The sequence below is a fragment of the Protomyctophum parallelum genome (assembly GCF_964188405.1).
Source record: "Protomyctophum parallelum genome assembly, chromosome: 11".
NCBI lineage: Eukaryota > Metazoa > Chordata > Actinopteri > Myctophiformes > Myctophidae > Protomyctophum > Protomyctophum parallelum.
The window spans coordinates 25,338,509-25,364,453 of NC_139707.1; the positions used below are offsets into that span (position 1 = coordinate 25,338,509).

General features: G+C 41.2%; 2 protein-coding genes across 3 annotated transcripts; one reads left to right on the top strand and one right to left on the bottom strand.

The window, feature by feature from the left end:
* Window positions 1-11,218: 11,218 nt before the first annotated feature.
* On the top strand, window positions 11,219-17,193 carry parp9 (poly(ADP-ribose) polymerase family member 9). Its single transcript, XM_083776548.1, has 8 exons — window positions 11,219-11,288; window positions 11,995-12,885; window positions 13,631-13,852; window positions 13,977-14,195; window positions 14,423-14,483; window positions 15,185-15,666; window positions 15,869-16,031; window positions 16,342-17,193. The coding sequence occupies exons 2-8, from the start codon at window positions 12,016-12,018 to the stop codon at window positions 16,623-16,625; spliced, it is 2,301 nt and encodes a 766-aa protein (XP_083632674.1). The 5' UTR covers window positions 11,219-11,288; window positions 11,995-12,015; the 3' UTR covers window positions 16,626-17,193.
* Window positions 17,194-17,668: 475 nt separating this feature from the next.
* faima (Fas apoptotic inhibitory molecule a) lies at window positions 17,669-25,643 on the bottom strand. 2 transcript variants are annotated; one of them, XM_083776247.1, is made up of 5 exons: window positions 25,520-25,643; window positions 24,869-24,999; window positions 22,523-22,751; window positions 19,854-19,903; window positions 17,669-19,048 (listed from the first exon to the last, which is right to left on the bottom strand). In XM_083776247.1, the coding sequence occupies exons 2-5, from the start codon at window positions 24,980-24,982 to the stop codon at window positions 18,899-18,901; spliced, it is 543 nt and encodes a 180-aa protein (XP_083632373.1). In that variant the 5' UTR covers window positions 24,983-24,999; window positions 25,520-25,643; the 3' UTR covers window positions 17,669-18,898. The 2 variants fall into 2 exon arrangements, with proteins under 2 accessions (XP_083632373.1, XP_083632372.1); XM_083776246.1 differs by having other exon boundaries at window positions 24,869-25,002; window positions 25,520-25,639.
* Between the last annotated feature and the right edge of the window lie 302 nt (window positions 25,644-25,945).

The following is a 25,945-nucleotide window of genomic DNA, read 5'->3' on the forward strand; positions in this document are numbered from 1 at the left end:
TTTGTCTGCTAGTTTTCTTTTATTACTTGCGCAAGCAGAGCACGCAAGTAATAGTTTCGCCCGGCTCGTATGCACCGTCCCAGCCAACCCGCCACTTTTGATGCGTATGCAAATAAAACAGCAAATTGTGCCTGATTTGCTGGGACCAGATTACATGGTGTGTATATGTCCATCAAATTGTGCCTGATTTGCTGGGACCAGATTACATGGTGAGCGCTAGTAACTAGCTCTCAATGATGACGTAAGAAATATGTGTATTAAAGGACCCAATGCCAGAGTGTAATTGGTCTTCGATGGTGACGTAATGACGATATGTTTTAGTGTTGGGACGATTAAAGGTAATGCTCCTGTGTATACATGTATGTAATCTGGTCCCAGCAAATCAGGCACAATTTGCTGTTTTATTTGCATATGCATAAAAAGTGGCGGGTTGGCTGGGACGGTTTTTGGCGCAAAGTAACCACAGTATACCGCTAATCAACTTACAAATTACATATATATAGTATATGTATAACTAGCTCTCAATGATGACGTAAGAAATATGTGGATTAAAGGACCCAATGCCAGAGTGTAATTGGTTTTCGATGGTGACGTAATGACGATATGTTTTAGTGTTGGGAGGATTAAAGGTAATGCTCCTGTGTATACATGTATGTAATTGTAATCTGGCACCACTGCCGTATCAGGCACAATTTGCTGGGACGGTGCATACGCATAAAAAGTGGCGGGTTGGCTGGGACGGACAAATTACATATACATATACATAGTATATGTATATGTAATTGGTTGACAGTTTGTAGCGGTCGAAAGTACTTGCGCGCTCTGCTTGCGCACTAGTTGGCCATTTATGGCCTACTAGTGTGCAACAAGCAAGTATGCACTCGACAGAGTGCAGTTCTAGTTGTTTATGTATCTGAATTTATAATTAAAATCTACGCATTTATAGATATTGGTACCTTTGGGGTTTTTAAGGGTGATGATGGTGTACTGTTCCTCTTCATTAATTGTGACATCTTCCACTTCCACACCTTCGACCTTCTCACAATAAAGTATGAGGAGGTCAGAATTAACACCTGGCATGGCTTCAGTTAGGACTTTGAGTGTGACTTCAAGAGGACAGACAGATAGGGCTTTCTTCTTGAAAAGCTTGTTTCCGGGGCAGTTTGTAATGAAATCTGTGTTTTCTGTCATTTAGGAACGGACAATAAGAGAGTAAGTAAAACATACTGTACAGCAAGTGAGTTCTGATAATGATAGTCCATTTGGACTTCAGTTATACATCCACTTATAAACTGGACCACAAGGTCCATCCATACAAATTTAAGTTCAAAACACTCATCAAATTATACTTTAAGAGTGTTCATGTAACAGGTAAGTGTATCAGAGAAAGAACATTTGTTTGGAGGAAAACATGTTTTGGAAAATGTAAACAATGACTGATAATAACTCTTGGGTTATTTAATAACAGGAAGAAATGTTGTGGGCACAAAACTTTCTTCCTGTTTCACAGCGGAAAACGATGTTAGGCTCTACAATACATATTTGTACCATTATAATGATTATTGGCAAATGCATTAGCCAAAAAAATAGCTCACAGATTTGCTATTTTGGCAAAGACGTTTAGTGTAAAGGGAAAAAAGAGTAGACAAAGTACAGAGCCAAAGGTCAAATATTGAGGGTTTAACCCATTCTGACCTGAGATCAGATTCATACGAGGTTTTCCACTGGACACACACTGGTCTGATGAACTCAATTTTTCAAAAAAATAGCAGACCTACAAGCTCGTATCGCGACACTCGGTGGCGCGATATGAGCTTGTAGATCTGCTATTTCTCAATAGCTAAAGCATAACACGATGGCACCAAAATGGGTGCCCGTTCAGAATGGGTTAAGTGAATCCAATATGTAGTGGGGGATCCCTGTTTCATCTCTCTCTCAGCTAAGGGGTCCCCCTGCTCTAGATGATTAATCAGAACGACTAAATAAAAACTACCTTTTCCACTCTGGAAAGACACCACAGCAGATGATTTGTGTGGCAGGATCTCCAAGCGGAAGTTTTGGGATGCAGCAGAGGATTCTGAATGCTTTAAGATGTTCTCTGCCAGCAACTCTAACATATCGTGGCCCATGTCCTGGGGAATGTTGCCTATGACAGCAGAAGTGGAGCACAGTTCTTCTCCATCGTCGCTCTGGTCATCTCTGCTGTGTACCTGTGACTGATGTTCAGCAACAGGAATGGGAAGGCCTTTCTTCTGTATGGCAGCATCAGCTGTTATTGAAACGAAATTTAATTTATCACAGTATTAGATGATCTTCAAGAAATAAATCATCAGAAAGAAAAGGAAAACAATACTGACATAACCTGTCCAGTTAAGTTGCCCTGAATAATGAAATAAAAAGTGCACACACTGTGTGCCACACAGAGATTTAAACTTCTTTGCCTTTTTTTTTTACTATTTTGCAAAACATTTTTGAATAGATAAAATTTACAAGCTCACAACGTGTCAATGTAGACTGGCTAGTTGAACTATTCAAAAAAGGCAAAGACGTTTAGGGATAAGGGGTTTAGCGGTGACGAAAATGGAGCCCCAAGACTCCAATCAGGGTGTTATTAAGTATAAAGTATTCATGGGGACACTATATCATTTTGCATGCATTGCACCCCCTGGTGGCTGGGGGTGAAATTGTTTTTTTAGAAAGAAAGAAAAAGTTCAAGATTATTTAACAAATCTGAATTCTATTAAGTTTTGTTTTACAATACATTCATTTTAGAGTAGTCATCATGTCACATTATTTTATTTTCGTAATGACTTGCGACGGAAGTGAGTCAGTCAGTCAGAGAGGGTGGAGGTGGCTTCTGCACCTCGGTTTTGAAAGGAAAACGATACTTAAAGAACCATGGTTACTCTATGGGAGGTGGAGGCAGCCGCCCCGCCTGCCCCCCACACCCCCAGCAGAGCAGTCACAGCGGCCGGCAGAACAACCATGAACCACCGTGTCCGGGCAGTTTGGACACAACAAACCCGCCACCCCCCCACCTTCTATTACAAGAAGCATGCGTGGATGGATGGTTTTAAAGGATGCAGTCTTTTGTTTCGGCTGCACGCTTGGCAGAGTGTTGCACAGTATTTTGTATATGTTTGGTAGCCTACAGTAACGTGGTCTAGTGGAGCAGCAACATACTTGCTGTGGTCTTTTTATTCTAGTATTCCCTTCTTTATCTTTGTCACTTTATCAATGATTAAGAGTAATATGCGCAGCAGTTGTTGGACTGTGTGCTGACGTCAGTTAAAAATGAAACCCCGTAGTGCTGTGTGTGTGTGTGTGTGTGTGTGTGTGCAGCAGCACACTGTGTGCTGCTGTACTACCTAAATAACATTTTTTTAGGGGTTAGGGCATTGTAAAAACGCTAAAATAATAAAATAAAGGTAAAAAAAACTTTCTCAAGTCTTTCGCCATGCGTCGCACCCCCTGGCGTCAAGTTCAAGCTACGCCCATGCTTGATATTGTTATTTATGAACCCTTGCACTGTGACTGTAAGGGGAGGGTACAACACTTTTTTCTTCTTTCTAATTATTCGTTTGGCCCAATGTGTTTATTGTCATGATTTGTCAACTCGGCTGTTGGCTTTGTTCGAGGCTTAAATGTCTTTAAATAAATACTTTTTGAAACGCCTTTGGGAAAAATTAATGGGGAATTATTTTCTGGTGCCTCGTCATAGGCGGAGCTTGAACTAGACGCCAGGGGGTGCGACAGCTTGGCGAGCGACCAGCGATTTTTTAAACCTTTATTTTATTATTTTAGCGTTTTTACAATGCCCTAACCCCTAAAAAAATAGTTATTTAGGTAGTACAGCAGCACACTACTACCTGCTGTACTAATGAAACCCTGTAGTGCTGTGCGTGCGCACACACACACACACACAGCACGGGTTTCATTTTTTTTGCTGCACGCCTGAAATGTGACCCGACATTACGGAGGCACCGTCATAACTCTGAGCAACAATTGGGATGTTTTTTAAACCACCCATCTCCAGTCCTGTGTTTATAGCGTCCACTATAGCAGCTCCTTGATTTCAAGCTGCTCAACGTATCTTAAACAAATTGACAATTGTTTTCCGTTTTAGAGGACCTGGCCTCGTCTGCCATAATACTGAAGAAACCAGTATCCTGTAATGGGGACCGTACGCATGTTCCCTCAGCCCTATGTTCCCTCAGGCCTATGTTCCCTCAGGCCTATATGTTCCTTCAGCCCTATGTTCCCTCAGGCCTATGTTCCCTCAGGCCTATGTTCCCTCAGCCCTATATGTTCCCTCAGCCCTATGTTCCCTCATTCCAAAACAGACAGGGGGGGGGGGGGCTGTAAGGCATCAATTATACTATAATGCTACCCATACAGTAGTTCACCCTGCAGCAACAGAACACATTACAGATACCAAGTTACAGCAATGACACTATACTGCATGGGGTCTAGTCTATCTACTTTGTTATAGCAAATGCTCCACAACAACACAGTGAAACAGTGAACAGTGAAACATTCCTTTTAAATCCCGACATGCATGGCCTTCATGAATCACTCATCATGTACTTAATTATATGTTTTGAATCTCAGGTATGTTTCCATTGCATAGTTGTCTCATCAACCTAGAGTACACACCTTAATGAACTGACACCAACTATTTAAGCTACGTTGACAAACAAAACTAGTTTAGCCTGTAGAACTTCCTGTCTCCTCATGTCCCCAAGTAACACTGTCCTCTGAAAGGCCATCTGCAATAATTCACCATTCACCTTTGCAGCTAAGGGTCCCTTTCTCGGACTGCAACTGTACTTACTGTATAAGACCCATTTATTGAAATCCCAAACATGGAATATACTTGGACCATGCATTATGCCACATATAATGCCTGTCTCAGGACGGCCACCTGCCAGTATACAGTGGATAACTTCCCAGTCTTGCTGGGTAAGTTAGTTGGGTAACTATATATCTAACTACTTTAACCCTGACATCCTGATTTTGGGCATGTCATTATAGGCTAAGAAGAAAGGACAATTGCTGATCTACAAGGGCACAACATGCCGTAAGCTTTTCCCCAAAAATAAGTGACTTATTTTAAAATGTGTAGCGCAGTGGAATAGAGTAGACAATATATGACACGTCAAGAGTATATTAGTACTGTAGGCTATACATTTGTGTTCTGGTAATATCATTGATCACTTGTTTTGCATGTCCGTGGCAAAAATAAAACATTAATGCAAATGTCGATCACATGCACAAGCTGGCATAGTGATGCCCCCGGGTGCAGATAGCTGCTGTACTATCATGGTTATTGGTGGTGAAGGCAATACTAATAATGTTAGTCTGGATATATCAAATCCTGTGTTGAGGATCACACAAGAATAGCATGCACTTTATGAACAAAATAACACCCAAACCAGACAATTAATTAAAAGGTTTCATAATTACAGTCTGCTTGAGGTGTAATGCCGCTTTAAACAAAATAGCAGACAGTGGCACTGGTACATATCTGAACTCATCTTCTCCTCCTACAGTGCGTGTCAACCACATTACCACATACCAATCGTTGCATAGAAGCAGCATGGTTTTGTTATGCGTACACACCCATGGTACTGTGCCGAGAACTCACAAATCAAGATAAACGCACGCACACGCAGTCAAGTTGTCTACCGATGTTAACCATCTCAAACCCTCACCCTAACCTAACCTCCCACGGGACAGCACACCTAAACCTAACCTAACCCTTAAAGCACCCCTCACCAACCTTAATCCGGTCGTTTTAAGGCACCCCACACCAACCTTATGTCTAACCAAAGGATGCCTCCCGAGCCACTTCCAATGTGATTGAACTATAGGCTCTGGGGCTGACAAATATTAGCCCCAATGTTGAGTAAATCAACAAAGGTGTTGCAGCACCAGGAGAGTGTGACCCAACTTAATGTGTTTTAAGAGTCTGTTTAATTATTTAATAATTTCGTTTCATGAAGGTTTACAATTAATACTGTGAATTAATTGCACTAGCAAAGTGTAACATGCAGTGAGGACGGAACGTTTGTTCTAGCCCAGGTTCTCTGGGGTCCCAATATAAGGAGCGCAGCTTCCGGTTCCCTTCAGTTACATTCTGGAAAGAAAAGCAACACTCATTGCTCCGTCTTTATCCCTGTTTATTCAGGTTAAGTTTTATTAATGAGGTACTCAGCAGCCCTGAGACCCGTAACAGAGGCTTGTCATGTCAGCTTTCAATCAATCAACTCAATGAAGGCCAATGGAAGACGATTTATTGGGCTGTAAAACAATATGCCCATTTTGACCTATTTTGTTTTTCTCGCAAATATTTGATGCTGCTGCTTTAGATTCTACCAGCAGAGGCCCACAGTAGAGCATACCCTGCTCTACGCAGGGTATGGCAGCATCCTGGGTCCTAAGGCCTTCAGGAGGCTGAAACCCTGTACTGGCATAAGCCAGCTGGATGGCCTCCTGCACAATACACCGGGAAAGCCATACTTTAGTAATATGGGTTTCCTTTAGCTCTGGTACCCCATGTCACAAATACCCATACCGTTCCTGAAGGGAGATGTCTTGGTCATGTACAGTCTGAATATTTCATATCTTTTGTCAGGTGTGCGCAGACAACAAGTCTGACTCAGCCTTTTTACACATTACCACATTTAACCAGACAAGGAAGGTAAAATAAATATATATACAAGGAACAAGGAACAAGGAACTGAAAAATTATACTCTGGGAAATCGAAACAATAAAGTTCCTTTAAGGACAGTTCCGTGAGTGCTGGTATTGTCTTGTTTAACAGGTTCTTCCCAGACCGTGCACCCGATAAAAGACATTACACACATGCACTACAGCCATACAGCGAGTCATCATATCATGATAAGAGAGATGATTACAAACTACAGTCAGAAGCCAGAAGTTAAGTTTAAAAAAAAAAAAAAAAAAACGTTTATTTTTCTTTTTTTTTGCCAGGGGGTGCAGTGCACCCCCTGAACCCCCTCAAGCTCCGCCCATGTGCCTCGTCGTTCTGAAAGGGGGGCGGGACTGCGATGCTCTATTAGACATCTCATCTCATTTTTTTCTTTTCTTTTCATATAAATAGCTACTTACATGTCCTGTTGGTGCCATCAGCAGATGCTTTCTAGAAGGCAAAGAGAAAACTTGGTCATTGGTTATTTATAGCTTTTGTTTTGTTTGATTACCAATTTTGCATAGCATTTTTGAGGGGCACTAGCCCCTTCAGCTAATAGTGTAGATTTTCGTCTTACAAACATTAAATTCCCATTGACAATGAATTGAGAATGTACGTCATATTATGTGGACGAGCAAATCGGCTATTTAAAAAAGATCGTCATATACAAACATTAAATTCCCATTGACAATGAATAGACAATTTCACGTCATAGTGTCTGAGCAAATAGACATGTTACGTCATGATGATGTACAATTATAAGATCGCCCCTCACTTCACACGGGTGTGATTCTTTAAACTGCCTCTGACCAATCAAGAAGCCGGTCAATCGACACAATTCACTGACGGGATGCGTGACTCCAGAGGTCGTTTTCTGCACTCTCGGCATGTTCCAGTCTGTGTGGCGGCTGTGGCCTACTAACTGTATTAGTTACCATTATCCCAAACTGCCATCATGATTTGGACATTGGTAGTATATAAGAATCCACTACTTCAAACGACAACCAAAACTCTCCAGGTCACTTTCCATCCGTAAAGTATACCCCACTTCAGTCACATAATTCGGTAGGCCACGCATGCCAGTGTAACACATTTCAACGTTCACCACTCTATGCCGTGGTTCAGCGGTCCAGGCACCTTGGCTGGTATCCAGTCTGGCAGTGTGCCGTGGGTACGACTCCCGATCCCGACGGCCTTTACTGCATGTCACTCCCCTATCTCTCTTCCCCCATTTCCTGTCAGCCTACTGTCTGTCCCTCCATAAAAAATATAAAATAAAGGCGAAAGCCGCAAAAAAAACAGATGTAGCCAATAAAAGCCACTAACCTGTTTTGGTGAAGTTGAACTGTCATCACCAGGTATACGGACCGTTATCTTCAGAACACTATGATCCAAACGGATTTCATGTGCATCTTTCCCTAGAACCTTTTGTCTGTCTGTAAAGAAATACACAGTATTGTCAATATATTATTGTCAACATTTGTGTGAGTGAAATAACATTTCCATATTATTTAATACAATCAGGGCTGCCATGTCTCACCCTTTGAGTGTGACAGTCACGCAATTTAACATCGCTTCGAAATATAATTCATGGAAGACAATATAGCCCCCACAAGTTACAACAAGTGAGTAAGTGACTATCTCTTCTATACTGGTGTGTGGCGTCTCTTGTGTGATATGAGGAAGTGGAACGGTGCCAGTAGCCCGTTCACATTATAGGGACAAAGTAATGTGTGCGTGTGTGTGTGTGTGTGTGTGTGTGTGTGTGTGTGTGTGTGTGTGTGTGTGTGTGTGTGTGTGTGTGTGTGAAGTGAAGGGGGAGGGGCCGCATCACGACTTGTTTCTGTTCAGAGAGAGAGAGAGAGCCCACAGATGTGTGGGCATGGGGAAATCATGGCATTCCATGATTTGAACTAAGAAAATGTAAAAAATAAGGCATTTTCCCACATTCCAGTTTTCTGACTTTTTATTTCACAACATATTCCCCAATTTCCACTGAGATTATGGGGTGAATGAATGTGGCCAGACCCATCTTCTCTTTCTGTCATAGTGACATTGTCCTGCATCAGATCATGTCCAAATCAGGTTCTCCAATCTCCAGTAGCCTCTTCAGTTTTTTGAAGGTTTTTTGAGTGGCGTAACCACTCCCTTACGGAGCTATGTGTGTGGCTGGCTGGGTCTGAGCACTATGTGTGTAACTAATAACTATGTGTGTGGCTTGCTGGCTGGCTGGGTCTGAGCACTATGTGTGTGGCTTGCTGGCTGGCTGGGTCTGAGCATACATACATACATACATACATACATACATACATACATACATACATACATACATACATACATACATACATACATACATACATACATACATACATACATACATACATACATACATACATACATACATACATACATACATACATACAGAGAGAGAGAGAGAGAGAGAGAGAGAGAGAGAGAGAGAGAGAGAGAGAGAGAGAGAGAGAGAGAGAGAGAGAGAGATAGATAGATAGATAGATAGATAGATAGATAGATAGATAGATAGATAGATAGATAGATAGATAGATAGATAGATAGATAGATAGATAGATAGATAGATAGATAGATAGATAGATAGATAGATAGATAGATTGATTATAGAAGTGACTGACTGACTGAGACATTGAGCGTGCGTCCGCAACTGGTTGTGGCCTTCATCAAGTGAACTTTTGACCAATGCGGCCCTCGCCCCAAGTTGAGTTCGACACCCCTGCTCTATCCTCAGTTTTCTGAAAAAAACCTATGTCTATATCAGTGGTTCTCAAACTATTTCATGTCAAGGACCCATTTACATTTTATATATAAATGTATTTATTTGTAAAAACAAAAAGGTACAATCTTTTTCATTTCTACTTTAAGCATGAGGAGGCTGTCAGTGCATGGAGAGCAGCTGGCATGGAGGTGAAGACATCAGTGTTAAGGTTAAATATCAACGTTAAACGGGCCAAATCGACATTAAAAAAGGCCAAAAAAAGGGGGCCGCCGCCCTTTGTCGAACGCTTTAAGACACTAGAGTCTCACTCTTATCCACCCCCCCCCCCCCCCCCCATTTCCCCTCACTGTATATGTATCTTTTCCCTTTTTGCTTCCTATATGATGAATTCCTGTTCTGTTATTTAGCTACATAGAAATGTCTATTTGTATGTCTCTAAATGTTTTGATTAATTGAACAATGTGGACCCTGTTGTAAACAAGTGCAATGCTTAATTCGGTCTTCCACTCACAGTTAACAGTCTTTGTATTGAGTTTGTGCTTGAAATGTAGCCTACTGTAATTCTGCAAACTGTTAATAAATATTTCAATCAATCAATCAATGACATTTTCTGAAATATGGCAGCCCTGATACAATAGTCATAACTCATAATTAGAAAACGTACCCTCCTCTGTTCGGAACCGAAGCTCTGCGATTCCCTGTAGCTCGTCATATTCGACTCGACAGTCGCCACCTTTGGATTTCTTACTTTGGAAGTATTTCACTACTTTGTTTCTCAGTTTGGGGATTTTATTTTCTTCGAACTCGGCTAGCAACACGTACGTGTATGCGTTGTCGGCCATGGCTGTCCAAAAAGAAATGAAGTGGGACGCTTAGTTAGTTTCACTTTTATTTCTCTCGAAATTACTGTGATTTTAGCCGATCTACAAGCTGACCGCGCGTAGCGACCGCAGCGCGCTGTGAGCTTGTAGGTCGGGTATTTTCGGTGAGCAACACCCTCGTACGACGAGTTATAAACCAGGCGTTTACGATAGCCTTTATTGTTCCAAATGTACTAGGCCATCAGGGTTATCCATCTGATTCTGGCCTCTCTGTCTGTTCACAATCACATGGAGACGAGATAAGACGGTGAAGTGGAATTATAAAACAGATAAAATGCACTTTATCAGCGCTTGGTTGGTAAATATTTGCCTGAGTGATATAGCCCTGAAACTGTCATGACGCAATTGTCCACCCTGTTTTACGCACTTGCTCCATTTACAACGTTAACGTCCACTACATAAACATTCCGATTTCTAATAAAACTTGCCCACCCCCACGGATTTCAGAATATTGCTCGGGTGGGTATTCGCACCCGTGCCTTCCGTAATTTTCAATAAAAAGCATTTGAATCCGTTCGCCGGCCACTTGCTCATTTTTTCACCATTCTTTCAACTACGCGACCCTATCGGTTGCGAGGTGTATTGCACTAAAATGCAATATGACTTTTTGAGGAAATGGCCACCGATCGGATCAAATCATTTTGTTATTGAACAATACGGCAGGTACGGTTGCTAATACACACCCGAGAATAATTGTAACATCCGTGGCCCTGGTGTGCGCACTTTATATTTTAAATCTGAGCGTTTATGTAGACGTTGTAAATGGAGTAAGTGCGTAAAACAGGTTGAAGTTCCGCCATGAATCATGTGAACCATGGCTACCTGGGTGACCACTGGTGAGGGCGTGTCATCTCAGTCATCTCAGTAGTTTCGTTTTCGCGTTTATTCGGGAGTCGGACTCGGGACAACCAGGGAGCTGCTGCTGGGGAACTCGGCTGGGTGGTAAGTGCAAGCAAATAAGTAAGCAAATCGTTACTATGAATTATTGTAAAGCACGACGGTAAGCACGATTGTAAAGCACAAACTCTGTTAATGTGGGCTTAAACGTCGATCGTTTACAGTCTGAACTTTGGAGTTGAATTCTTTCTTTGTTTACACACACGAACATCCTGTAGTGTAGGTATAGTTACTATAGGACTGTTATTGAATGCCCCGTTTATGTTTATTACAGAAAGAGTTGTGGCACTCAACTCGGAATTGGCAAGTCGATTTGGGAAAACTGTGGGGACTGGGTAGATCTACACTGGACTGTAATTATAAGTTGAAATTGAAAACATGCAGTCACCATGATGCATTGTTTTTGCTACTAGCTACTCGCCTCAGATGCGGTCTCTGGCGCCATCTACTGGCGTAACAAGGTACCATGTGGCTGCAATCAATTCTTGTTCAGTTGCCACTACTGCTATAAAAAGATGAACTTAAAACAATTAATAATTTGGCGTTATAAACCAAAAGGGCAGGCTACTCCTTATGTTTTAGAATTTGATTGTAATTATAAAAAAATAAAACTCAACTTTGAACCAAACACAGTAGAGTGTACAGTACAGTGTTAAGAGGATGCTTTCTGTGGATGTGTTTTGAGGTCAACCATACATCATACTGTACATTTTCATATTTCTGATTACCTTATTGATCCATTTCTCCATAGATTGATTGCCTGGATGAAGCCATGGCCAGCCAATTAGATGTACAGCTTCATGGAGACTCAATTAGCATTGTGAAAAAATATGGACCGGTTCTGAGAGATATAGTCCAAAGCAAATTTGGATGTAATGCTGAATTCTATGGTGTGGGTTCAGGCAATAGGAAACCAACCGTGGTCCCTGAGAAGAAGTTTTCTGTTGAGCTGCACAAGGGCCTGAAGGTGTCTGTATGGAAAGCTGATCTCACCAACTTCCGAGTGGATGCTGTGGTCAATGCCGCTAATGACCAACTTCAACATTATGGTGGCCTTGCGTTTGCACTGTCCAGAGCTGGTGGCCCAGTGATCCAGCAAGAGAGTGATAAATACATTCAACAGAATGGTAAATTGCAAACAGGTGACGCAGTTGTCGCTAATGCTGGTGGAGCCCTGCCATGCAAAAAGATAATTCATGCCGTGGGCCCATGTCTACCAGCACATCCAACTGATGCCATGGTTTCTCAGGCTGAGCCCAAACTGGCAAAGGCAGTGAAGAGCATCCTTAATCAAGTGGAGAAACATGGTCTGCAATCTGTGGCGATTCCTGCTCTGAGTTCTGGCCTGTTCAACTTCCCCCTGCACCGATGTGCAGACGTAATAGTGTCAACACTGAAAGAATACCATGACAAGACATATCAAACGAAATATCCCCTACGTGAGATCCACCTGGTGAACCATGACGATCCTTCTGTCGGTGAAATGCACAGAGCCTGTCAGAACCTTGCCTCCACCACAACTAAATCATACAGCCACGCAGCTGGGAGTCATGGGAAGGGTGCCTCCAACGCCTCAACAACCACTATTCAAGTTAACAATATCAGAATGACCCTGAAGAAGGGTAAAATTGAGGAACAGCAGGTAAGAATACATAGGAAGGCAGTTATATAATATATTCTATTTAGCATGAAACAAGCATCAACTAATATTGGTGTGGAAGTTTGAGTTTTCCTTTGATATGATGATTTAGTTGAGAACTTGTAGTCAAGTGATATTTTTTTTTGCTTAAAATAAGCGTTAAATAAAGTAATAAGAGTGTTTAGTAACAGGGGTTTCCCCTTCTCTTTACAGGTTTTTAGTAAACTGGGTTGTATCCAATTAGGAGAACTCATACAGGATACAGTAAAAGTTATATTGGAAGTGATGGAAAAACAAAAATAAATAAAACAAGCAGGCAAAATTGGAACTGGACACTTATAAAATGGAAGCTACTCTCTCCTGATTAGGATGAAATTGGCAACCCACCTGCATTTTTCCCCTTCTCTTTATTAAAGAGCTGGAGAGACCGCATGAAGAGCACTATTACTATCTGTTTTTTAACGAAACTTCTTTTAACCAAAAAAGATCACTTTCAATACCTTTTTAAAGAGAATCGTCGGCCTGGGCCGTGGCTCAGCGGTCCAGGCACCCTGGCTGGTAGCCCAGTCTGGCCGTGACGTGGGTTCGACTCCCGATCCCAACGGCCCTTACCGCATGTCACCCCCCCCCATCTCTCCCCATTTCCTGTCTCCCTCTATAAAAAATATAAAATAAAGGCGAAAGGCACAAACATTTACAAGAGGATGAAGTTTTTAATAATTCCTCTATTTGTTTTGTCTTCTTTCAGACGGATGTGATCGTGAACACTACTTCAAAATCGCTCAAGCTGTCAGAGGGTCAGATCTCCAACGCTATTTTGCAAAAAGCTGGTCACAAAATGCAAAATGAAATTGAGAAATATAGAAACTCTCACCAGAAATATGTCATGGTGACACAAGCATACAAGCTACATTGTAAAGAGGTGTATCACACATTGTGTGCTAATAGTCACCAAGAATCAGCACAACAGGTACAGCATGAGTGAACATTACTTTCAGATTATCACAACTGGCATTTCACATAACATCACATTACTGTGTGCATCATGGCATATATGATTGTCTCCCTGTTTATTAATATAAACTCCATTTCAGATTCTTTCCCAAGCAATATGGGAATGCTTATCCCAGGCAGCCGCAAAATCCCACAGATCAATCGCCTTCCCAGCCATTGGTACTGGTATGCTGGGATTCCTTAGTGTTGACGTCGCCACGATCATGACAGATATAATGGAGAAATTTGCCCATAAACACCAACAAGTTATCATGGACATTGACATTGTCATTTTTCCTTCTGACAATGACACATTTAAGGTACGCAGTGTGTTGCCAATATCTGCAGTTACTGGCAAATTGTTCCTTATGAATAATTCAAAAGAATACTGCATTTGTATGATATTTTCTTTAAACGGTCACTAAAGCAATTAACAATAAAAGCTAAGGATGCCATGATGATAATACAGGGTTAAACAGAGCGATATTAAATTCCATTCCATTTAATTGTAAAATATCTACTAGCAAATATATAACCCTCTTTCTAGGCTTTTGAGAATCAGTTGAGATCTCTCCAAGGCAGGACATCTGCCCCTAGCTCTTCACAAGGTAAGAACAAGATGTTTCCCTTCATTTTTGTCATGTCCTCTTTTTGATTTTATTTAAATTTTGTCTAGTTCTTTTTGTGGGACCACTTCACCACTTTTCAACCTATCTTCATATAATAGGTCCTCACTAATAATCATGATAAAATGGCGCAATTCTTTCTACTCTGTCTGTGTCTTAGGAGGGCTGTGGGCAGTTCAGAAACCGTCTTCCAGTGACATCATCGATGGGGAATACAAGCTAATAAAAACTGCAGGCTTTCTAGTCCTGAAAAGTTGCAATGTGAAAATGGAAGCCATAACTTCTCACAATAATGAAAATCTAAAAATAATTGTAAAACAAATCTTGTTTAAAAAATAATCTGCCTAATGATGATGTCACTGGAAGACGGTTTCTAAACTGCCCACAGCCCTCCTATGAGACAGACTGAGTAGAAAAAAGTCGTGCCATTGTATCATGATTATTAGTGAGGACCTATTATATGAAGATAGGTTGAAAAGTGGTGAAGTGGTCCTTTAATACTTGTCAGCTTTGTTGCTTCTACTGTTTTGATCATTTTCACCTTTTCACGTCTTGTAAACCTGAAAATGTCAAAGAGATGGGGGGGGGGGGGGATCATATTGTGCCATATTCCATATTGGAAAATAAATAACAATTCCAACATGCAGAAGTAATTGTCTTTCTCATGCATGCTTTTTTATTAGGATTTGAGCACAGCAATGTCAGTCAGGCACATCCAAGTGTGACTCCCAATCCACAGATCAGACTGACCAATGCATCTGATGAAGCGACACAGGAAGCCAAAGAATGGCTGGAACTCCTTCTCTTCTATTCCTCTGGCTCTATCGTTGTGCACAACAACTTCCTCCAGTACTTTGGGGAGCAGGAATTCCAACAGTTGCACCGTGAAGCCAAACAAGGTGTCTCTATTGAGGAGTTCTTTGACAAAGGTTGTGCTGGCGTAATAGTAAAAGGGGAATCAAATGAAGATATCAGAGTTGTTGCGTTGCAAGTGGAAGCCATGCTCTGCAAAGTCCAGAAGGACTTTGTCGACGAGGAAGTTGACTTGATGACCCTGACGGCCTCTCCCAAGGTGTCCTATGAAAGAAAGCCATGTGAGAAGTCCGGTCAGGACTTCTGTGACAGAGATAATGAGATGCGCTCTTGTGGGCTGAAAGTGGTCAGGGTAAGAGAGAAGTCAACAAAACATGTTTGTCAGTCTGTATATCATTCCAAATGGACCACCACCATTAACAATAATAATAACATAATACTCCACCAAAGATATATTTAATTGATTTAGTGTTATGGTTTATAGAAAGAAACAATCTCACAAAATTGCCTGACCAAAAGTTTTTATTATTTTTTTAATTATATGATACCGTTAGGTTGACCGAGTGGAGAACTGCGCTCTGAAGGAGCTCTTTGACCTGAAGCGAAAACAGCTACAGTCCACAAACGCTCCTCAACGAATGTACCAACGCATACACGTGCAGTTCTGCAATATGGTCAGCCATGTTGGATTCCAGAGGGAGTATGCACCACCCGATGGTATGTTATTGAATATTTTACAAAATATGTAACATAGGTGACATAATAATGATTGTTTTTCTTGTCTTCTAATAACCTGTCATGTAGTAATGGAATGTGTTGTTTGTAATCAGTGATGCAAATAGGTTTTCAATGTAATGGGTCCCGGGACCCAGGGGTGGTCTTTTAGATGGGTCCCAGGGACATTTTGTGTGCAGTATTGCATCCCAGGACCCCCGGAGGGTGATATGATTGCGTCCTTTCTCAAATTAGTGTGTGGATAAAAAGAAAGATGGGGTACAAATAAAAATACAAATTATTCCATGCACAGACCCACGGTATGGAGATGGCATTTACTTCACTGGCAAAGTGGATGAGGCCATGAAAGTGTGGAAAAGCATGGAAGAGAATCTGTATCTGTACTTTGTGGAGGCCCAGGTGCTGACGGGGAACTCCGTCCTTGGTGAACCAGGTTTGATTGTGCCACCTCCTATCGGAGATGATCCACTCTGTCGCTACGACAGTCTACATGGAGGAATGGATATATCTGTCATTTTCAATGGTCACCAAGCTTTGCCAGAGTACATTATCATCTGCAAACTTCTCAGTAACTAAGGAAGAGAATATGTTGGGGATTTATGCCCCCCCCCTTTCTTTCGTTAAATGATTAATAATAATCAGATTTCTGTGATCTTGTACTATGTTTCTGTCTGAGGTAGTGATAATTAGATCATCTTTCTGGTTTCTGGCTAAGCATCCTATCTTGAGGAGCCACTGGAGGAAAGGCACTACGTTATCTTTTATAACCTTGTTATATACACTTATTGTGGGTTTGATTTAGAAGATTGTCCTTGTATGCTGTACAACTAAATTCTTAATATGTAAAATCTAGTGATTCATTATTACTCTGTGATAAATAATGCAAATTCCAAGTTTTCTCCATATAATAAGTGCCTTCAGAGAAAATGTCCAATGCCTATTTCCTGAAATAGAAGTGATTTTGGTTTGTTTTTGTTAAGAGTATGACATACTGGGAGTAACAACATAATTTATGCAAGACAATGACTACATGTTACTTTGTTGTAACAAGTAACAACTGACAATGGCCATGTGTGTACCAGACTGAGTAGTGAAACTGTGAGACACTGAAATCAAAAATAAAACCTGATTGCTGTTTGAATAATGTCAGGTTTGCCTTTGTGTAAAGAATGTAGAATAACCAGTCTAAAGGGAATGCAGTGACATCATAACACGGTATTATACTACAATCATTTCAGACGCATCATCACAACTACAAAAAACCTAGTTTATCCATTAACGCTCAAGGGTGTCAATGAGTGGACTGAAAATGGCTTATCTTATTTAAAATACATGCACTTACTAAACTGGTATTGCAGTCAGATATTTACGCATTGTGATTTGTGAAAAGCTATCAACTGGTCATTGAAGTAATCTGATCTGAGTTCTGTATACCTTTAATAAAATAATATTTGAAGGTCAACACTACATTATTACAAACAATGTATAATATACATTACGTGTACATGAACATTAAGCACTTGGATATAAAATGTAAGTTTCTGTGGGAAAACTACATGTCCAAAACTTGACATCCACAATTTTCAATGCAATGTTACATTTTTTCTTCTTCTGAAATATTCTATTAGGTCCATTTATGATCAAGTAAAATGTCTAGTTTTTTTCCACATATAACCAGCTCCATAAAATAAAAAATACATTTGAATAATTTAATCAACAGAATGCCAAGGATGGACAGGGTGTCTAAATGTGTTTCGAAATGGCAATGGATGCCTTTTTTATTTACCTTGGTGGCGTACAGTATAGGGTGTGTATAGCTGCCATTACTGTCAGAAAGAAACTGACATTCTATCAAACTGTAGGACATTTTGACTTAAGCAAGCATCTGTAAAATTACAGTCTATGCACTCCTGAACATGTTTTGATGCACCTACCACATCTGCAGCTGCCTACAAAAAGCTAAATGAATCATAAAGATCACACAGTGGTGCAATTCCCCCCCTCTCTCTCTCATTAGCAGGCAACAGTGCAGCACTATCTCTCTCTCTCTGTTTCTGGCACAACAGCGCTTTTGCCCCTACTGGTACTCATAGTCACACACATAGGTCACATAGGTTAACACGGACATTGCTTTTCCTTGGAGTGGTTGCACCACTCAAAAATACAACACACGTGTTAACATGGTGCTGTAAAAGGATCACTCCAGTTAAAGAAGTGTAGTTGAACTAGGCTGTCGGATCTGAAACTATAAATTATGTCTGGACCTCATGAAATATGCAGGTCTTTTTTTTAACAGTAGATAATTTTTCACCCTTTTTTCTACCAGTTTAGTTAACCGCCAATTTACCCTCCCGACATTTCTTTGCACCCTACTGGTGCACATGCCAGTGAGGAGACCCCCAGAAGGACATAAGCCTCTGTCCTCCATTCAACACTCTGACAAGCACTCCAGCCCGCTGGAGTGTCTAGCCGTCTAGCACAATGATAAAGATCACCCTACGGCCAATTGTGTTCGTATATACCTGTAGATGCTCAGCCAATCCAGAAGCACCGCAGTGGATTTGATTGAATCCCTAGACTGTGACCATCAGAGCACCAGATACTGGAATATTAAATATAATAGCAACCCTCACTGGTCTATGGATGCCCTTACTTCTGCAGAATACCCATCAAAACAGAAGAGAACAGTCTTCTAGTCAGCTGGTCCTGGTCCCTGATTGAAACGAGGTCTTGAAACGCATACCTACACAAATTACATATTCACACAAACCAGTGTCTCCTTTTGCATGAAGGTAAACATACATGCATGGGCACATGTACGCACTAACGCACACACACACGCACAACTGTCACTCTGTGCATTCAGCTATCTCCATGCCATCTACAAGCAGTGTTTGGATGATGCCGTCTCGCCTCTTTCCACTACTGACAGCCTTGATGCAGCAGTCATGATCGCCAAGAGTGAAGTGCGTCTCAGTGCCGTCGTCCACAAACTCCCCCTTTAGAAACAAACCGGTACGAAAAAGTAAGGTTTGACTTCTGATAGTATTCTCCAGAATACCAAGTACTATGGAGTCTTTTATTTTCAGCTCCAGATCAGCATAGCCTGATTTTGTCGTAACAATTATCCTGTATAGTCCGGCAGCCGACAGGCTTCTTTTTTTTAAAGTGGGAAATTTGGTATATGTTTTATTGGCCTAAAATATTGTCTATATACATACCTTCATGAATCCACTTGCTGACCGGCTGTTAGTATTGGGCAATCATTTTTATAGGGGTTTCTTGTGACCCTACTGTTGACACCCTATGGCTGGCAAAAATGTCAAATCTTTCTTTTGCTTTAAGTAGCATGTTACATGTCAAACTAGGGGGTTTTCATGATTCTGAATCCATTCCAAGCATTAGTTTTGCACAAAATACACTCCTTGGGCTAAAAGCAGCCATAGCCACTTGCCCAAATGTGCCCAAAATGTGCTGACCTCATCACATTGGTCATGATGTCTATGGCTGTTTTTAGCCCAAGGAGTGTATTTTGTGCAAAACTAATGCTTGGAATGGATTCATTTTTGCCTACCATAGGATGTAAATGGTAGGGTCACAAGAAACCTCTATAAAAAAAATTGGATTCATGAATGTATGCATATAGACAATATTTTAGGCCAATAAAAAAGACTATATACCAAATTTCCCACCCGTCCACCTCGGCTGTCGGACTAGTAGAAGTAAAATGAATGAATTCCTAAACTGACAATTACACTGAAGTACCAGAAAAACATCAAAGTCACACTCAACAATCACACTTACGGCAGTCTCCATCTTTTGTCCATTACACCAAATATCCATAGTATCTTTCTCTGTGAAAAGAAAAAGAGAAATTCATTTAATAACAGACAACTGAAAATGAGAACACATTGTGATGATGCCGTTAGTAACAGTAACAAAGCACAACACAGGATCTATAAACAACGGAGAATTCCAAGTGATTGCTGCTCATGCACTGAGACTTTGGCATGTACATAATACTTGTACCTCATTCACTTATATTAGTAATATTTTAGCAGCATATTTCTAAGTGTGGCTTCACAAGAGACTGAGCACTGATCATAACTCAGAGTGCCATGTAATTACTGTATCTTTAGTAGAGATGTCCCGATACTGTATCGATATCGGCCCTTATTTGTCATATCGGGTCATATCGGTATTGGCAAATATGCCAGTCTAACCACCGATCCGACACAGGGGTAAGGGGTTGACACTATGGCTGGAGTTTGCTTTGGAGTTGCCCAAACTGCACATTTGAGTGAGGAATCTGCTATAAACACAACACAAGATATATAGCTAGATAGCTATAAACACAACACGAGATCACAACACTGGTATTGGTATTAGGTATCGGCTAACTTGTATAACTTGTGGCTTAATTATGCAGAAGAAAGGATTCACAAACACCATCTTTATCACTTGCAAATTAAAATATTTGGAACAGGAACAACATTTAGGTTATGTGGGAGTCCTTTCTTCTGCATTAGACAGCCAATGGTCTTGTCCAATACAATCTGCAGACGTGCAAAAGGTCTGCTTTTTGAGGCATCAACAGACATTAAGAATGTCTTCGGAAGCATTCCCTGACATGCTGTGTGCAGGCAAGCAATATGTGGATATTCAGGTGCCTGCATGAAAATTAATTCCTGATCGTTTAGGCTGCACTAGCTGTTCTAGTATTTGTCTTTACCCACATCACTGTATTAATGATTATTATTGATCAAAAATTGCATTGTGAAAATATTTTGTGAAAGCACCAATAGGCATCCTAACAATATTGTGTACTGTTCAAGGTATTTAGTCAAAAATATGGTGATATTTGATTGTATCCATGCGACCCAGCCCTACCTTGCCAGTGCATCCTACAATGTGTACAATGTATCATAGTACTGCACATGCAGGCTACACTGTCATTACACTGTCATTAATGTGGATCAATTTAGTCATAAGTCTTTATATTACTAGCCAGGTGTTATGTGATCCGATCATCTGTATTAATGTCTATTACTATAAGCAAGGAGTCAAGCAAGGTGAACATGGTACTGTAAAGACCTGGGCTTTAAGCTGCTAAATAGATTAGCCTCAAGCCCTCAACATTGACTTTACAAGTTCTCTACTCAGTGGTCAGTGGTTCGCAAACATTGTCATGTCAAGGACCCCCAAATTGAAACATTCTTCTAAATCTGTTACAATTTTTCTAAATGTTTAAAAAATAGCCGATCTACAAGATCACAATGCATTGCAAAGTGCTGTAAGCTTGTAGCTTAGCTATTTTCTAATAGCTGATCAACAAAATAGGGTTAAAGATTATTTATAAAATAGGGTTAGTGGTTAAACCGTTCCTCATTTTGCTGGAGACCCCCTACCCTGGAACCCCCTCATGGACCACTGGGGGTCCTCGGCTCGGACCCCACTTTGAGAACCACTGCTGTTGTGGTGTACGTTCCAACTCTAATTAATTGGAATGACTAAATCCAGTCACTACAGCGTCAGACTTGAGTCAAAGAAAAACATGTCTCTCCGTAGCTGGAGTTATCCTAGCTCTGTTCCCCAACAGCTCAGGTGTACCATGATGTAGAACAGTGGTTTTCAACCTGTGGTCCGAGGACCACTGGTGGTGGTCCTTGATGGGGTTCTTTCTGGCATGGTGTTGTCTTTGTTTGTTGTTCGTATTTATTTGTTATATGTGAAAAAAGAATGGAATGCACACACGCAAATGCCAAAAGAAACAAACTGTTACACAATGGCTAATAAAGGAATCTGAATCTGAATCCTGGTGGTCCCCAGCTAAATGATGGAGTTGGTAACCAAATGGACCCTTATAGATCTTTAACTCTTGAGAGCGTAAAATTAAACCAAATGGTCCATTTGGTTTCATTTTACACTCTCAAGAGTTACATTTATTGTTAATATGAATTACTTAATTTACGTCTACACAATTAGAGAATGTAGAAGAAATTTTATTTTGATCAACGTTTGCCTGTTATATCTCATGGTACCGCCACATCAATACAGCATGGAATTGTGGACAACATTTATCCAACAACAATCAAATATTCAAAGTTTCGGGTCTGAGAGGCTAAATCTCATCAAATGGTGGTCCGTGGCTCAAATGCCCAATAAATAATGGGCCTTGCCCAATAAATAATGGGCCTTGCCCATTATTGATACAAAAAGGGTTTGAAAATCACTCATGTAGAATCAAATGTGGAGAATCAATGAACACACAAACCCATACCAGAGCTGCCAACCTGCACACATTTTGTGTACCAACCACGCAATTCTAGGCGTATAGACACCTAGAATTGCATGGTTGGTACACAAAATGTGTGCAGGTTGGCAGCTCTGCCATACCCAGGACCACCCTACAGTCTTACCCAGGACCACCCTACATTCTTACCCATGACCACCCTACAGTCAGACATGCTTACCCAGGACCACCCTACAGTCCACACCGTCCAAGTTGAGCACCCAGGTGCTGGTGACCTTTGACCGGTTCTCCATGTACTTCTTCAGGCTCTTTCCGTTGATCTCCAAGGTGTATTCGTATGCGAAGCCGCTCACTGCATCTATGTTGATGGTTGCCTTGGTGTCCGAGTTGCCCACGTTAAAGGTCTCCTTTCCCACGAGCTTGAACATCCAGTCCCTCCGAATGAGTTCCTGTTACATGACATCAATGATCAATGTAGTCCAAAGCTTTTGTTTAAAAGATGGCACTTTAACAACAACAGAAATCACACTTGTGTGAAGTGTCTGCCACTGTGCCACATGGCGTCACGGCAGGGCATACTGATTGTGGGGCATGCTGATTCTTTTTTATTTTTTTCATGTCTCAAAGCCAGACATTGGAGGGGTGAGTGCCCCACAAAAACAAACATTAGGCCACATACTGTGTGCCTCTGTACATGATGGGAGTACGTTTAAACACGTTCAGCCTGTCATAATTACAATATTATTGGGAATCTCAGTGTAGGTGAACATTTCAAATAACTGAATTTGTGATGTAATGTGAGCTTGTAGATCAGATACCTTCTGTTATAAATTATGTTCAATGGTCGAAAGTCACTCGATTCAGTATTTAGTTATTTTATATTCATTTTAGCTGCCTCTCCCCCTTCCCAAGTTCCTAAACAAACCTATTGTAACTTCAAACTCCATTTTAACCATTTTTGTCTCCACCAGGCCGAAGGCATGGGGAGAGAGTATGTTTTGCACTCGGTCCGTCCGTGTGTCCATCCGTCCGTCCGTGAACAGCTAATCTCCGGCACCGTTAACTCGGTCGATGCCAAATTTTGCACACACTCCCTGGATACCAACGATGAACCTCTGCCCCAACATTTGCAGAGCGGCCTGTTATAGCGCAGGAGGGCGCTTTGTGCAAAACAGGTTTTTGGATAGTACACCTACAGATGTTGTCCAAACATCATGCAAATTGGTACACAGACTCTCTAGAGCCATTCAACGAAACTGGTCTGTCAGATTTCTCAGAATCCATCCTGATTGGCTAAGATTGGCTTCCAAAGTTCGCAGGAGTTTCAAACAAAATGCTGCAAATCATGAACACATCGTGTGATTTCCGTGAAATTGTGCACGCACATTCCCACTAGGCCGAGGAAGAAATTCCACGTGAACATTTTCAACATAATCCACCCTCATTGGCTACAATTGGCTTCTAAACTTTACAGGAGTAGCCCGCTTTGTACCCATTTTGTACAAATCGCCACAACTACTCAACGCAGTGTCCGATTGCGGTGAAACTGTGCATGCTTATATTACTCCTAAACATTTTGCTAAACATCACACACATTCCTATCCTCCTGGTGGAGACCTGTTATGGTGACTGATATTGTCCTAATATGTGCAGGGGACGTGTTTTTTTATATATTCTTTTCATTTATTTTTAGTAATTGTTTTGGACAAGAACCTCCTGCAGGAGGACGGAGGAGACTAAAAAAATCAAAAATAATGCATATGCATAAAGTGAGTGGCAAAATGAGTTTAACGTGGTTTAACATTGTTTAATGCAATCAGATAGGACTTTTCTTTGGATGTATGGGCTGTCAAGGCCAGAAAGTCGTTTTTTGCCACTCACAGTGATGTAAATAGATTTTCAATGTAATAGGTCCCAGTACAGTACTGACTCGAGTACAGTATTGCATCCCAGGACCCCAGAGGGGTGACATGATTGTGTCCTTCCTCAGTTAAGTGAGTCTAAGGATGCAAGCTATTTGCATCACTTCCAGGTAGGATGATGCTGTCACACGTACTGTATACCCTCTTAGAGGTGCTGCCTGTAAGTGATGAATTTTGTGATCATTACGTTTGTTCATTAAGTAAATAATGTTTAGTAAATAGAAAATACATCTTCAGGTCACTGGCCCGGGATACCAATTTCATCCAAACAGGAGAGTCGAGAGAACAGGTTACAGGAAGGATAAACAAGTGAAATTGAAAGTGATGCCATCAAAATAATGAGCATACAAATTTGGTTCTCTCTCCTGCTCTATGATTGGATGAGATTGGTGTCACACACCTGAAATGTATTTTCTGTTGTCTACTACAGACTAGAGCTGGAGAGATGGGGAAACCTCTGCTGCTGGAAAAACTTTTAAGCAAAAGAAAAACAACTTTTGTCTTGCCAAGAAATCACAAACAAAACCTTTTACTCAACTCAAGAGACTCATGGTTGGCATGTATAGGCTACTGCACGTACAGTATGACCGAGTGGCGAGTGGTGACTGGTGAGGCATGGTTTGAACTTAATGAAGACGATGTACCTTTCCATCAACATGGATGACCCTCTTCCCCGTGGTCGTGCCATGTTCAAACTGTATCCGATGCACTCCGTCACTCAGTGCCACCTCCCACACGCCAACCAGGTCGTTTGACATCCCGAGACCTCCAACACCTGCTTTTTGGGTAGATACGTACAACAAAGTTGATTAACGATGCTAGACTGGCTAACTTCACGACACGTTATCCACGGTAAGCTGTAATGTTTTTAAACGCAAGTTGTTGTAGTAATTTTCTTAGTGCCGTTCACAGTTTCACTTTACATCCATCCGCTATCTAGGTCGGACAAGTAAGTTAAACATCGAATTTATGTTTGAATCGAATAGATTAATGTGCAGAGATTTCGTTGGATCTGGCAGCATTAGGCACCCTTGGCGCTCGATGCACATTCCGGTGTCCGTGTTTTGCATAAAAATGAAGTAAGTAGCTGTAGATTAGCGCAGTCGTGCTTTTATTTTTGAAAGCCCTGAACCGGACATAGCCGTGTTTACCAAGGTTCTACCTTAGAGTAGGGTTATACTTACTACTATAGCTAATAGTAGCTCAACCTAGCCTTTGGCCGCGCTACCAACTAGTCAACTACACACTGTTAACCATAGCACACAAAGCCAGCATTCCAATATCTTTGCAATTACCTTAATGGATTTCGAAGTCGGTCCACTCGATTAGTTTATAACAAATACGTTGTTAAGAATCACTAAAACGTCCACTAAAACGTATGTAGCTTTCTTAGCCAAACAACACAGGCTTTACTGTTACTATGGTAACATGAGAGTGCGATTTCTAGCGACGCCCACTGGTGGAGTCATCATGTCAAAGAGTCAAATAGGTCAAACCATGATTATATGGCAGGGGTTTTCAACTGATTGTGAACCAGGGACCACCACCACTAAGAGACTCAAAAGCGAAAGACGCTTACAATATGGACACAACATTTCTAAAAACACACAAGGACGCCCTAATCTGTCCTCTAGTTCACCTGATAAATCTATCAATCAACCAATGCATTTTTCCATGTACCTGGAAAAAGGCTGTTGTAACACCCATTTTTAAGGCTGGGG

Coding starts and splice junctions, on each gene's coding strand:
- parp9 (XM_083776548.1), top strand. CDS start 12,016: ATGGCCAGCCAATTAGATGTACAGCTTCATGGAGACTCAATTAGCATT. Junction 14,196..14,422: donor CTGACAATGACACATTTAAG/GTACGCAGTGTG, acceptor CCCTCTTTCTAG/GCTTTTGAGAATCAGTTGAG. Junction 16,032..16,341: donor GGAGTATGCACCACCCGATG/GTATGTTATTGA, acceptor TTCCATGCACAG/ACCCACGGTATGGAGATGGC.
- faima (XM_083776247.1), bottom strand. CDS start 24,982: ATGTCAAACGACCTGGTTGGCGTGTGGGAGGTGGCACTGAGTGACGGA. Junction 22,752..24,868: donor TCATCCATGTTGATGGAAAG/GTACATCGTCTT, acceptor GTCATGTAACAG/GAACTCATTCGGAGGGACTG. Junction 19,904..22,522: donor GGACTGTAGGGTGGTCCTGG/GTAAGCATGTCT, acceptor TTCTTTTCACAG/AGAAAGATACTATGGATATT.